This window comes from Dipteris shenzhenensis, chromosome 12 (genome assembly GCF_047967505.1).
Source record: "Dipteris shenzhenensis isolate YYH24624 ecotype China chromosome 12, Dip_SZ_1.0, whole genome shotgun sequence".
NCBI lineage: Eukaryota > Viridiplantae > Streptophyta > Polypodiopsida > Gleicheniales > Dipteridaceae > Dipteris > Dipteris shenzhenensis.
The window spans coordinates 18,980,713-18,994,715 of NC_141607.1; the positions used below are offsets into that span (position 1 = coordinate 18,980,713).

The following is a 14,003-nucleotide window of genomic DNA, read 5'->3' on the forward strand; positions in this document are numbered from 1 at the left end:
GAGAGAGAGAGGGAGAGAGAGAGAGAGAGATGACCATCTTCGGGAGGCCAAGCAGGCCTATGAGACAAAGTACAAACACAAAGATAACCCATGCAAGCCATTGTGGGCTGAAGTAGAGGGTGTGCTAAGGCCCTTCGTTGAATACTACGCTGAACCAAACTCAAAATACAAGAGTCAAAACTAGTACTCAATCTCATAGTGAAAATACATAAGCCGGTGCCAGGGTGGCTCTCAATGAGCTGTGAAAATGTCTAGTATTTGTGTCTACTGGCTCGTCTCTCTCTGCGGCGGTGGGGACGTGGTCTCCGTGATCTTTGTATCCAGTGGGCCATGTTGATAGTGACACCTCTGAGCGGGCAATCCCCTTAGAATATGGTTGTGATGGGATGTGGTCCATCTCTGCATCGTGTGTAGCTCATGCATCTCTAGCTGCATCTCTCCTCGTTGTCATTGCATCTCACTGATCTGCTCAGCCCTCATATCATCGATGTCCTGCTGTAGACTCAAATGTGTAAAAGTCTGTGACATGTCACTGGGCACGATCTATCTCGGTCTCATGTGTCATTGTCTTCTCTTGCTCTCTGATACGGCGCAACAAGATCTTTCTATGCCATCACATCTCCATCAGATAGGGACCAACACAAACCTGGTCCTAGAAGTGAATCATTCGGGAGAGAGGCCCAAACCCGTGTCCCTCTTGCAATAGGCAATAATATCGTCCTCAGATCTCATAATATACAGGGTAATTACACAAGATGTGCTCCTCTATCTCCACCTCCTCCAATGTGTATAGTCTACAGATACGGTTGTGCTTGTGGCTCTCCTTGCTTCAATCTTCAGCTAATGGGACGAGAACAGCATCTGCGGATGTGAGAGAGAATTTTATTAATGTCCACAGGAGACCAAAATGTCTTTGGGACAAAAGAAAAACCATCTAATACAACAGCTTAGGGAGGGCACATGGCAACTCCCAAGGATTGCATAAAGCAACTGCCGTTATTTTTTAGAGTACCTAAATTGTATCCCGAAAAAAACACATATAGTTGGCCATACATCAGTTTAAGGCTGAGAGTCTTTTGGTTTTGATTTAAACTCCTTAATGAGTGCTATTCCTCCGCAGTACACTACCTTGCGCTGGCAATTAGTTTCGATTCTCCTTGTAATCGTTGGGGGCCCTGTTTGCTGCTGCTTTAGCAGCGGTACTATTGGTCCATGGAGCTATGCGTCTGGAGAACTCGTCAAAGGCTGAAGAAATCATTGTAGGCTTGACGGCTAGGTTATCCTTTGCAAGCTCTTTGGCGGTGGATGAACTAAAGATTCAAGGAGTGTTGCTGGCGGAGTAACTGCAAGCTTCGCTAGGTTGCATATGCTTGATTGAGGGCTTTGCATGGCTGATAGCTATGTGTAGGGGATGGCGGCTGGCCTAGTTCAGCCTACTGAATACACTTTACAGGTCGCGGGTGATCACAACAGTAGGGCTGTGCACAGGCGCCGTCGTACGAAGGATTTTGTTCTTCAAAAGTACTTTGCAAAATTTTCTGGCTACTCATAGTGCACCCTACCCACGTTTCATTGAGCCTGAAATGTTTCGAAACGTGTTGCACGTTGCGAAACATTGCAGTTACAATGAAACACGTTTCATTGTGACTATGTCCTTAAATAATGGGATGAGACCCACATGTGTCCAATGGCTATCCTTAGTGCATGCGAGACTCACTTATCCTCTAGGCACTGAGGTTTGATAATCACCACATCCTCTGATACCCTTAGAAAGTGGTTGCAATAGAAGTAGACCTTGGTGCCCCCCCACCCAAACACCAAATTCCGTGACATTTAGAGCTGGAGCTGATCCAACCGTAAGATACGGTTGATCTCATCTTGTGGGAGTAGAGGGGATGGGGTATCCAAGCTGTACTAGAAGGGGGAAGTTAGTCCATCTGAATACCCTGATTGGCAAACCATATGGATATGCGTGCGTACTAGGCTAGTCGTCTAGATGACTAGTGTGCCAACCTCGGTGGTCTCCAGCTGGGCAGGGCCCAAATCTAGTGAAGCCCTGCCCAAATCTTGTGAAGATATGTCACTGTCTGAGAGAGAGAGAGAGAGAGAGAGAGAGAGAGCGAGCGCTGGCGGAACTAGCACCTGCCTCTTGTTGACTGGCTGGTGCTGGCTGTTGGTGGGCAGCCAAATACGCTACCGAAGAGCCTCTTCGGGGGTGCGGGCTTGTGGAGGGCAACCAAAAAGGCTGCCTTAGTCAGCTTGACTGCAGCGGGGTGCAACCTTTGCCCCAAAGGCTGTTGTGAAGCCCAAAATAGTCTAGGAAGAGTGGAGGCAGGAGTGGTATGATGGCAGCAGCAGAGGGTAGTACGGGGTGGAGAGGGAACCGCCATGTTTTTCTTTTTTTTGGGTGGGGACGTTAAGGGGAGGGAAAGAGAGAGGGGGGGGGGGAAGTTAAAAGCGAGAGAGAGAGAGAGAGAGAGAGAGAGAGAGAGAGGTGAAGCAAATCGCTCTTGTGAGAGCTTGAGAGATGAAAGTTCAGAGGCTTGGGGTGGAGTAGGGAGTGTAGATTGGGGAGCAAGCTCAACGCTCACAGGAATGGAGAGGGGAGTGGAGTTAGTGTTTAGGGAGGCTAAAAGGACTGGAGTGGCTTGGAGAGCTGAGGGAGACTGAAAGAAGGCAGCCTGTGGCCCATTGCCACGCGGAACTCGACGGAATAGTGTTTCCCATGTTTTGGAACACTGTTCCCACATGATCTGGGTTCCAGCCCTCCAAGCGTTCGGCACTTTCAGGATGTTCCCCTGGTAACTATGCTTGGTGAGTATGCACAGGCTTTCTCTGCACCCTGTTTCCATGTTTAACGATTCTAAATAGTTTAGTGTGCATTGCTGTAATTTACTATCCCGAGTAGCAGACAACATCATGGGAAGAGTTTTCTGCCACAAGAAAATCATCCACCTCTACAGATGCCCATGGTTGATTTCAACTTGTGATTCCTTGAGGAGAGAGGTTAAAGTAGCGAGAAGGATGTAATTGCAGTCTATCTCAAGGAATTAGAAATTCAATACTAATCAAAGATTGTTAGCTGTGTCATTTTTCCTTCTTTATGTGGATGATAGCATCAATTTGATAGTTTGCAAGCGTTGGTTTTTGCTAGCTCTATGCAAACTATGCAATTGGAAAGGACGTGCAAGCAATGAAGGCTGTAGTTGGTGAGGAAGCATTGTCTTCGGAAGATTTGGTGAGCTATCCTACGACATTCCTATATTTTTCATTCTAGGCTCTACAAATTCAGTCTCTTCTGATTCCTTGACATTGGATGGAGTCATAGTCTTGATTGTGCTTCCTTTTTGATGCAGCTATACTTAGAGTTCTTGGAGAAGTTTGAGCGCAAGTTTGTCACACAGGGAGCATATGACACTCGAGATATATTTCAGTCCCTTGACCTTGCTTGGACTCTATTGAGGATATTCCCAAAAGAACTGCTACGGCGCATCCCTGGGAAAACCTTGGACCAATTCTACAGCAGAGACTCTGCGCTTTGATCAAAGCATTCGTTCTCAATGTCACTGCAGCTGTGGTTTAACATTTACAATTGACTGTTGGAGATTTGTAGTCTCTTGGAAATCCATTGTTTTTATTGAAAGAGTTGTCATTTAGATCCAGTGATGTTAGGCATACTAACCAAGTTGTGCAGTTGATTAAGGCTCTGTGCCGTATGCTTTAGCTCTTGAGATCTAATAAAGATTATTTTAGTTTCAAAGAACAAAGAGGTCACTTGTTCAATTTGCTGCCTTTTGTGAAGAAGCGTAGGCTTGTGCCTTGTATGGCTTGGCTTGCAAGTATAATAAAAGTGGAAAGTGGCTGAGATTATAATGCTAGGCTTTTAGAGAGCTAAGAGTAGAGGCTCCATCCGTATGACATGTCTTAATACCATTTAACTCAGTCTACACATCTCTCTCTCTCTCTCTCTCTCTCTCTCTCTCCCCCCCCCCCCCCCCAAAAGGAAAAAAAAAGGGCTCCCCCCCTACGGCATATCTTTGTGAGAATGGGAGAGAGAGCAAATGAGGGCAAGAAGCAGGAGAGAGTGAGAGCTGAAAGCTTAGTTGCAAATAGATGAGACTGAGAGAGATACAACTGAAGGAGTGAGATAAGGTTTTGTCCTAGTGACAAAACCTTAGTAGTCACTAACCATAGTTAGTGGACTAACTGCGGTTAGGGGGAAAAACCTCTTAAAGAGGGAAAAGTGTCCCTAACTAGCGTATTAAATTACATTGGTCACTGCTGAATTATATCTATAATTGTAACACCCCCCTGCAGTGCCAATGTCATGTACAAGGATGATTAATCATCAAACGGATATAAGTTCAGGGCATTGTGAAATGCCTCAAACTTTTCACGTGAAGTGCTTTGGTGAAAATATCTGTAACATTGTCATGTGTGGACACAAAGATCATACTGATCTCTCTTGCATGCAACTTCTCTCTGACGTAGTGATAGTGAACCTCAATGTGCTTCGTGCGAGCATGAAACATTGGATTCTTTGCCACTATAATGGCAGTCTGACTATCAGTGAGAATTGGAGAAGGACCCTCCAATGACAGATGAAGATCAGCAAATAGACAACGCAGTCAGACACATTCAACTGTTGCTGTGAAAGCTGCCCTATACTCAGCTTCACATGATGAGGTAGTCAATGTAGATTGTTTCTTGCTCAGTCAGGAAATGCAAGCTTTACGCATAAAGAAACAATTGCCACTAGTGGACTGTCTAGTGTCATAATCACCATCCCAATTTGAATCACTGTAGGCATGCATCTGCAAGTCACTCCCCTAGGAAATAACAAGCCAAAAGACTTCGTGCCCTGTAAATAATGGAAGATGCGCTTAACTGCCTACCAATGCATAGTTTTTGGGTTGATCATATACCTGCTCACCTGAGATACTGTAAACTAAATATCAGGTCTAGTGTTGTAGAGATAAATGAGGCATCCAATAGCCTGACTGTAAAATGTGGCATCAACTGATTCTCTTGCATCATGCATTGTGAGTTTCAGCCCCGGCTCCATGGGAGTGGCTATGGGCTTACAATCATGCATGTTAAATCTATCCAAGAGTTTTTGCACATACTTGGATTGAGACATAACAGTGCCACGTCTCTCTTGAGAGAACTAGATCCCCAAATAAAAGTGAAGCAACCCCAAATCTGACATGTCAAAGTTGGTCTGCAAATCAGCTTTGAAATCTGTAATATTATCTTTATTGGACCTTGTGAGCAGTAAGTCATCGACATAAAGAATGATGACTAAAATTTTCCCCCCATCCTTCTTGATGTAGAGGTGCTCTCAGTAGGACTATTATGCAGCCCCTTGCTGGTCAAAAAAGCATGAACCTTGGCATACCATGCACGAGGGGCCTATTTCAGTCCATACAAAGCTTTATTCAGCTTTCATACTTGAAGTGCATTTCTTGAAATTTCAAAGCCTGGAGGTTGTTTGACATAAACCTCTTCCAACAAGTCTCCATTTAGAAAGGCTGTTTTAATGTCCAACTGATGAACATTCCACTCAAAATGTGCAGCCATTGCAATAACAGATCGGATGGTGGTCATCCGGGATATAGGAGCAAAAGTCTCCTCATAATCTATGCCCTTTTTTTGAGCATAGCCTTTGGCAACCAGCCTTGCCTTGTATCTGTCAATGGAGCCATCTGGCCTCCGTTTCACCTTGAAAACCCATCGTGTACCAATGGCATGTTTACCTGGTGGCAAGTCTACGACATCCCAAGGCTGATTTTTTTGAATGGACTGCAATTCATCGTGTATGGCATTCATCCAATGCACATTGTCCTTTGCTTCTTCGAATGTTGCAAGCTCCTCCTCATCGAGAAGAGTACCTGCATATGCCGATTCCACCGAATTAGCACCTTCCATGTGTCTTACTGCACTGCGAGTCCTGCCAGGTAATGGAGCATCAATCTTACTCTCCCTCAGAGTCTGTAACAGCTAGTTTGGGACTGTTTTTGCTGCATGTATGTCTACAATTTCTTGCTGAACCACCTGTTCCACTGCCTGTGGAGGTGGCAAGACATCCTATGGTTGAACTGGAGCATCGAGAGGTGGCTGTAAATTCTGATTTGCATTAGAAATATCAGCAGGGGAACCCAAGGCAATGGGTAGCAACCCCTCAAAAGCATCCTCTGAAGAAGAAGGCATATGAAATTCAGCTTGAGTGAGCTGAATTTTTTGCAAATATCACATCTCTACTGACAATGATCTTGCGTGTAGCAAGATTGTAGAGATGGTACCCCTTGCTTTCTGCACTGTATCCAACAAATATGCACTTAATTGCCTTATCTGACAACTTATGCCGAAATTCAACTGGCACATGAGCATATGCAAGGCATCCAAAGACACGGAAATGATCCACTGAAGGCTTTCTCCTATTCCAGACTTCATAGGGAGTTTTTGTTTTCAAAGCCTTAGTGGGAGACCGATTTAAGATGTAGTTGGCACACATTAGACCTTCAAGCCAGAATTTGTAAGGCATGTGTTTGCTTTTCAGCATACATCTGTCCATCTCCATACGAGTTCTATTTTTCCTCTCAGCTTTGCCATTTTACTGAGGGGTCAGCCTCACTGTGACCTGATGCACAATACCCTTGCCTTTCAGAAAAGCATCAAAATTTGCAGATAAGTATTCCCCACCTCTATCTGTGCGCAATGTCTATATCTTGAGTCCAGATTCATTTTCAACCATGGCTGAAAAGTGTTTAAACACCATGAACACTTTTGATTTGTGCTTCAGCCCAAAGGCCCATCATCAATAAAAGTAACAAAGTAGAGATGACCACCCAATGATGGAGTCCTCATGGGACCATAGACATCACTGTGTATAAGCTATAATTTTCGGATAGCTTTAAATGAACCATCCTTTTTGAAGGGGAATCTATGCATCTTACCTAAAATGCACCCTTCACAGGCATGTGGAGGAGGTATCTCAAGAGGTGGCAATGCATCAACCATAGAGTGCTTCTGAAGTGTCATCAAGCTGTTGTAATGCATGTGGCCATATATGGCATGCCATAACTCTGCATTCTGCATGGCAGCAGTAGGAGTAGAAACTGCAAGAGCATGGGCTGCTCTTTTCTCAAAAAGATCAAGCTGAAAAAGCCCACACAGCAGAGTACCAGATAACTCAAGGCATAATCATTTTCTCTGTCTCGGACAGCACATTTGTCATCCTCAAAGATGACCTAAAATCCAGCCCTGTTAAGAGTGGACACTGAAAAGATATTCTTGGTGATACCAGGCACATACAAGACATCTGAAAGTTTGAAAACTGAGCCATCAGTGGCGATAAGCTCAACTTCTCCTGTACCACGACTGAATATGACGAGTTGTTGGCACAAGTGACTTTCTTACCAACGGGAGGTGGATGCAAGGAAGTGAAGAGACACTTCCTAGAAGTGATATGCTTGGAGGCACCGCTGTCAAAATGCCAAGTATTCAGTGTTTCATTGACACTGAAATCTGATGCATCCGTGGAAGGATCATAACTGCAAGTCAAAAAGGCATCTGTATCACCATTACAAGTGGTTGTACTATCCCGAGCATCTAGAGCAGCCAGCCTAGAATCTGAAATGCAAGATAAAAGGGCATAATCTTGTCCAACAAAGTTGGCTGCAGCATCCCCACCGTCAGATGCATGAGGAACTAAATCTGAAACAACCATACCAGAGCTATTTTTCTTCTCTTTTGCAAGCCTTTTCTTGCATTCTGCAATGTGATGACCTGGCTTTTTGTAGTAATGACAAAAACCCTTCTTCTTGGGCTTACTTGCATCATTCTTAGCCTTTTGTGAAGGCTGTCCTGACCCACTGGAAGGCTCATTTACTGATGTCTTTGCCTGTCCCTTTCCTTTTGACTTGAATGTTGAGAGCATAGCTTGTTCACCTGGGTTTGCTCTTCCTGAAGCAGAAGTCCTATCAACTCCTGAAAAGTGAGAGGATTTGCACCCCTCCTCAATGATAAGTTTAGCGAGGTATGAAAGCTAAGATAAGTCTCAGGAAGAGAATTCAGAGTGGTGGTAATCATCTCTGAATCAGGAATAATCTCATCAATGTTCAATAATTGCTCTCTAAGATCCTGTAGCTTTGTGAGGTGGACTGACATGGAGTCACCCTCTTCCATATGTGTATTACTTAACTCTCTTTTCAAGAAAGATACCCTTGCATCATTCTGGGCTGCATACATGCTTTCTAAGATATCCCACGCTGCCTTCGAGGTCTTACACAAACGGATATGGAGAATGATAAATCTTTTCACTGAAAGAGAGATGCATGACAAAGCTAAGGCATCCCGTGAATCCCATCTCTTTTGTTCTGGAGTGGTGGCTACAGCTGCACCAACAACCTGTCCTTGCAACTGCACCCTGTGCACGACCTTTTCCACCTCCTTTCTGGGGAGGGGTATTAGGTGCCATACTTGCTGGTCGGATCTCATCCCCATTCACATAATCCCATAAATTGCGAGAAATCAGAATATTGCATACCATAAAACTCCATAGGGAGTAGTTGGTACCATCCAACTTGTCTTCTTGTGAAAGACCACCGAACGGGAAATCATTCTGATTTTGCTGGGCCATATCTGAGAAAGATATTTTAGCAGATACAAAACTGAATTCCCTTACTGGGAATGAAATGCACAACTCCCAAAAAACACAGCCAAGCACTGGCTATAAATGCAACTCAGATTTCTGCACTTGCACTGTCAGAAATCTGTCCAAGCATCAAAAACTCTCTAGAATCTGCCAAAAGTGCTAGTGTGAACTAAAATCTATCAAATTGCTCTCCCGACACAAAAGCCCCAATTTGTGGTTTGAAATTGCAACCAGAAAGGGGCAAATTTACTAAAAGCCCCAAATCTGCAATTTCTAAACAAAAGCCCCAAATTTCAGATTAGATCTGCAAAAGCCCCAAATTTCGAGTTGAAATTGAGCCAAATTTCACCCAAATAGCTAATCTCCTACAAAAGCCCCAATTTCTTAGCCAATCTTTGCAATTTGCTTGCAATGTGTGCCAAAAAATGGACAAAAGCCCCTAATCTAACAAAATGCCCAATTCATAGGTCATGCTCAAATCTGTCCAAAGATTGCTCTGCCAAACAATGGCTTCTTGCAAAGTCTACCAGCCAAATGATCAACTTTAAGAGTGCCTGCAGGAAAGGTCAAATGCAACTGTACGACCTGTACGCAGAAAGTGCGAAAGGTACTATATGGTCGACACAGGTTGTACGGCACCACACGTGCAGGTTGTACGGACGAAGGTTGGCGACAATGTACGGAATTTGGTGCAGGAGCCGTACGGTTTGTACGGCGGTAGTATGGCACAGGTACGTACAGGGCTGCAAGGCCTTCTCCACAGTGCGCCTGCAGTGCTCGACTCCACGAGCTTCAGCTATGCCAGCACGTAGCTCCATCAGCCTACGATAGCCTAACGGTAAGACAATTCAAACGACGCCTCGCTTCGTGACAGAATCTTTGTGATTTTGTCAGCATCTTCATCGAAGTCTTCAAAGATTTCGGTGAGTCTCCCTGTAACATGTGGTGGCCACCTTATCCCAAGGTCACTACCAACCTTATCACCTAAGGTCAGTTGACTAACACGTGGCCCGTGTGCCATGTCATCATTACTTGCCACATCATCTGTGTACAAGCCTATCTGCCACATCAGCAAGTTGACCAATCAATGCTTGCCACATCACCCTAACCCATGGTATCCACATCATTTGCTACCTTAGTTGCCAAGTCAGCAAGTCAAAGTCAAAATGCCACATCATCACTTTGACCAATCAATAGTCAACTGCCACCTCATCATTGTCATGTGGCACACAGTCCCTAGCCAGGCATTGTTACCTCCTGTCATGCACACACAGGCTCTGCATGTGCACCCAGCTGCCACATCATCACAGAGTGCTTCACAGGCACACCTCTTGCTAGGCACAGTGCCACATTATCATTGCATATGACCCACAGTGACACATCATCATTGAGCACCATTTGCACTCCTTTTACCCCTCCACCTAGATCAAGTCGTATCTCTTGATCCAGGAAGAATTTGAGGGTGCTCCAAAAAGAAAAGTCACTTGATTTTTTGTGCTCTACCCGCTCGTCACATCACATGCACATTTTGATGCAAGTATCACTCACATTTTAGCCTCATTGACAAATCAACTTCCTACATGTACATTAGTCTCTACATCAATGCATTTGATCTAGCACTTAAAAAGAACAAAAGAAAAAAAATTATTTGATGTTCTTTCATCGATTGACGGTTGGTATCGATCTAGATCAGAGTAGACTAGATTGCCATAGAGGGGACGCTTGGAATCTCCCCAAGTTGCCAATCTAAGCCATGTCTAAAATTCTTGACTAGTACCTACTCGAAATTAATACATACGCTCACATATGGTTTCACATCATCACATTATCTGAAACTTAACATTCATCAGTTCAGTGAGTAGACTTTAAAGTTGTTCAGAGGCATTGCCGATTGTTTAGTGAGCAGATTGTATATTATTTGATTTCACATACACATGCTACCATTGTAAAGCTCTTTGGCTATTTCACGACATTGTGTACATCATTTCAGCCTTGTAAAGCCTCTTGGCTATCCTCGGCATCATTTGCCACAAGCCTTGTAATATAGATTGGATTTTATATATTGTAGTTCTATCTTCACCGATAGTTCAAATTTCACTTGGCACAGTCAACATTTTTGCAGTTGATTCACATAAATATTTTCATAACACTTTGAGTACATTTCTTGCACCATGTCTATGACTAGCAACCTCAATCTGGAGGCATTTGCTAAGCTAGACAACTCCAATTATGGCACATGGAAATACTGAATGGAGACCATTCTAGTACTTCAGGACAAATGGGAGTATGTCGATGGATCTACATTTAGACCATTGGATGATCCAGCCACCAGTAGCTTTACTCCACCTGTTGTCATAGCACCAATAGCGGGATCTACAACGGGATCTAGAGCTACACAAACAATTTTTGTATCTGTAGCAGATCCTACCATTGTCCGAGCTCAGGCAGAATGGGATAAGAAAGACAAGTATGCATATCATCTGATCAAGCAGAATGTGTAAGATGTCATGCTAGGACAGCTCAACACAGTCAAGACATCGAAAGAATCATGGGATATGTTCACAGCTCTCTACGAGTTCAAGAACACTTCCAAGATTCTCACACTAAGAAACCAAATCAACTAGAGTTTTCGCAATAGCAGTGAAACTGGTCATGCTTACGTACTCAGGATAAAAGACTACAATAATCAACTTGTAGCAGCAGAAGAGACTATGGATCCCATAGAAATGGTTCAAGTAATTCTGAATGGACTAGGAGAGGGATACGAGAATCTAGTCCAAAGTATTGCAATCCAATGGCAAATTCCGACACTGAAAGAGCTCCAGTTAGTCCTACTTGGTGAAGAAATCAAGATGCAAGCCATTTAAGCACAAAAAGGTCATTCTAATGATTAGGCATTCACAGCTTCCGACAGAAGGAGAGGCAGAGGCAGAGGTAGATCATTCTAGAGAAGTGGTAATCATCAGCAACAACAAGGTCATCATCAACAAAGTCAGAATCAGCATGAGCATCATCCTTAGCAACATCGGCAAAGAGAAAATCATTCCAATCAAGGAAGATTCCAAGGATGAGGGAATGCATCCACCAATGTGTTAAACATTCAGTGCAACTACTATCACAAGTTTGGACACTATGAAAGAGATTGTCGCAAGAACTAGTACGACCAAGGCAGTCAATCCAGCAGGGAATTTTCACACGTAGAGGAAATCATCGTGGTGGACATTCTAGTCATAGTCATTTTGCAAATGAACATGGGAATATGTTTCTTGCAAATGAGAAAATGCAGCAAATTGATATAGTGTACCTAGACACTGACTATAATCTAAAAGAGGATTTCAACTATCAAGTCGACCAATGTTATGGATAAATTTATCTAAGGAAAAAGGCATTAATATGTGTGTGTGTTTGTATATGTGGCAATAGTATAATAAAATATGGTGTGCATAGGGCCCAGGGTTGAGGTGGCAGGGCATGACCATGTGCCACCCTTCCACGTAAGAGGACCCATAAGGTGTGTTGTACATAATCCATGATAGTAATATCATAAAATGTACGGTGGCATGGCTCTCCATGTGCCACCCCTCCACCTAGGCTGTATTTAGTGAGATATGGCTCAAAGTCCATGGGAGAAGTAATATAAAATAAGTGGAGATGGATATTATATTGAGTTATTCCCTCCATATGGGATAGGCCCATGTGGAGGAGGTATAGAAGGTCCAAGAGAGCAAGTTAAATAATAGGGAAAGTAGGATGAGGTGGCAATATTCCTTGTGCCAACCCTCCACTTGTCCTCCTAGAGGTTTGAACATATTATAAAATTGGGAAGAGACCAAGGGAGTATCATAGACTGGAGATATGGGGCTTGATTTATGTGGAAAATTGAGGCAAAGGGTTGTCGCACACAATTGAGAGTGCGTAACCGCCTAGCCCACATGGGAGACTTTTCCACACACACCATGCATGTGGGAGGATACATTAATTGGGAGAGACCCCCTCTTTTGGCTATAAAAGGAGGGGGCTATTCCTTGATGAGACACGCTCATTCTTGTAAAGCCACCTAGCTAGTACTTTGATATTTCCCTCCCATCCTTTCTTTCAAATAAAGTATGGTCCTCTTCCCTTGATGTCTCCATCTTTACATTCCTCCTCCTATCATGCACATGCTTCTCTTCCCCCTCTCCCTTTCCCCTTGTGTCATAGTCTCCCTCTTTATTCCCTCCCCTTCTAATTTCTTTTCCCCTCCCATGATAACGGTTCGCCCTCACGATCTCCTTTCCCCTATGGCCCTCGAGCATCGCCATGCTTAGCCTCTAGCCTCTGGTCTTGAATTCTTTTCCGACTAATACAAAGCAGAACAAGATCCTTGGTACATCGACAACGGTGCATCATCTCACATGACAAATCATTAGGAATGGTTCACAGAGATGAAACCATTAGAAGGTCAAAAAAATTTCATCTACACAGCAGACAATACACCAAATCTAGTTCAAGGGACAGGTGTTATCCCTATGAACAATTTCACTGGTACAAAAGGATTGGTGAAAGATGTACTCTATTCCAAAGCTTAGCAAGAACCTTTTGTCAGTAGGTCAAATGACGGAAAATAATTATCAAGTCATCTTCGACGGAGATGAATGTACTATCAGAGACAAATCCAAAAGATGTTAGCTAGTAGCAAAAGGTGTCAAGGAAGGACGCTTATACAAAATGCTAGCTACCGTACCAGATAAGCATGCCATGTCAGCTCAACCGCAACAGATGCCACTATCTACAAAATGGCACAAGAGATATGGTCATGTCAATTTCAAGTATGTGTTAGATCTCACGAATCAAAATATGGCAATAAGGATTCTGAAGCTACAGTTTGTTGGAAAAGTTTGCGAAGCATGCTGCTTCGACAAATAAAAGCAAACCAACTTTGGCAGAAGTACCTCTCGTGCACGAGGTATTCTTAATTTGATACATACAGATGTATGGGATTATGCCCAGACCCGTAGCATCAATGGTTCACTTTACCACTTGGCTTTCATCGATGACTACAGTAGATATTGTTGGGTCAGAGAATTTTGAAGTGTTTTCTAGATTTCAAGAATTCAAAGCCATGGTAGAAAACCAAACAGGCATAAAGATCAAAGTCATGAGATTAGATAGAGGAGGTGAATACATGTCTTCAGCATTCATGAACTTTTGCATTATCACAGTATATTGTTGTTGGCTTTGATTCATCAAAGTAGTCTATTTCTGACAATAGTCTTCTGAGCCATATAGGCTCACATGCACCTGTAGTGAGTACCCTATATTCTGCTTCAGTCTTAGACAAAGAAACAGTTGGTTGTTTATTTGACAA

General features: G+C 43.5%; 1 protein-coding gene across 5 annotated transcripts in view; it reads left to right on the top strand.

The window, feature by feature from the left end:
• The window catches only part of LOC147895933 (V-type proton ATPase subunit B 2), a 56,725-nt gene extending 53,091 nt beyond the window's left edge, over window positions 1–3,634 (top strand). For all 5 annotated transcript variants that reach the window (XM_087382308.1, XM_087382307.1, XM_087382309.1 and 2 more), the window contains 2 exons: window positions 3,155–3,238; window positions 3,357–3,634. In XM_087382308.1, the coding sequence (XP_087238434.1) occupies window positions 3,155–3,238; window positions 3,357–3,542 (270 nt within the window). In that variant the 3' untranslated portion in view covers window positions 3,543–3,634. The remainder of the gene's footprint in view (window positions 1–3,154; window positions 3,239–3,356) is intronic.
• Window positions 3,635–14,003: the final 10,369 nt, after the last annotated feature.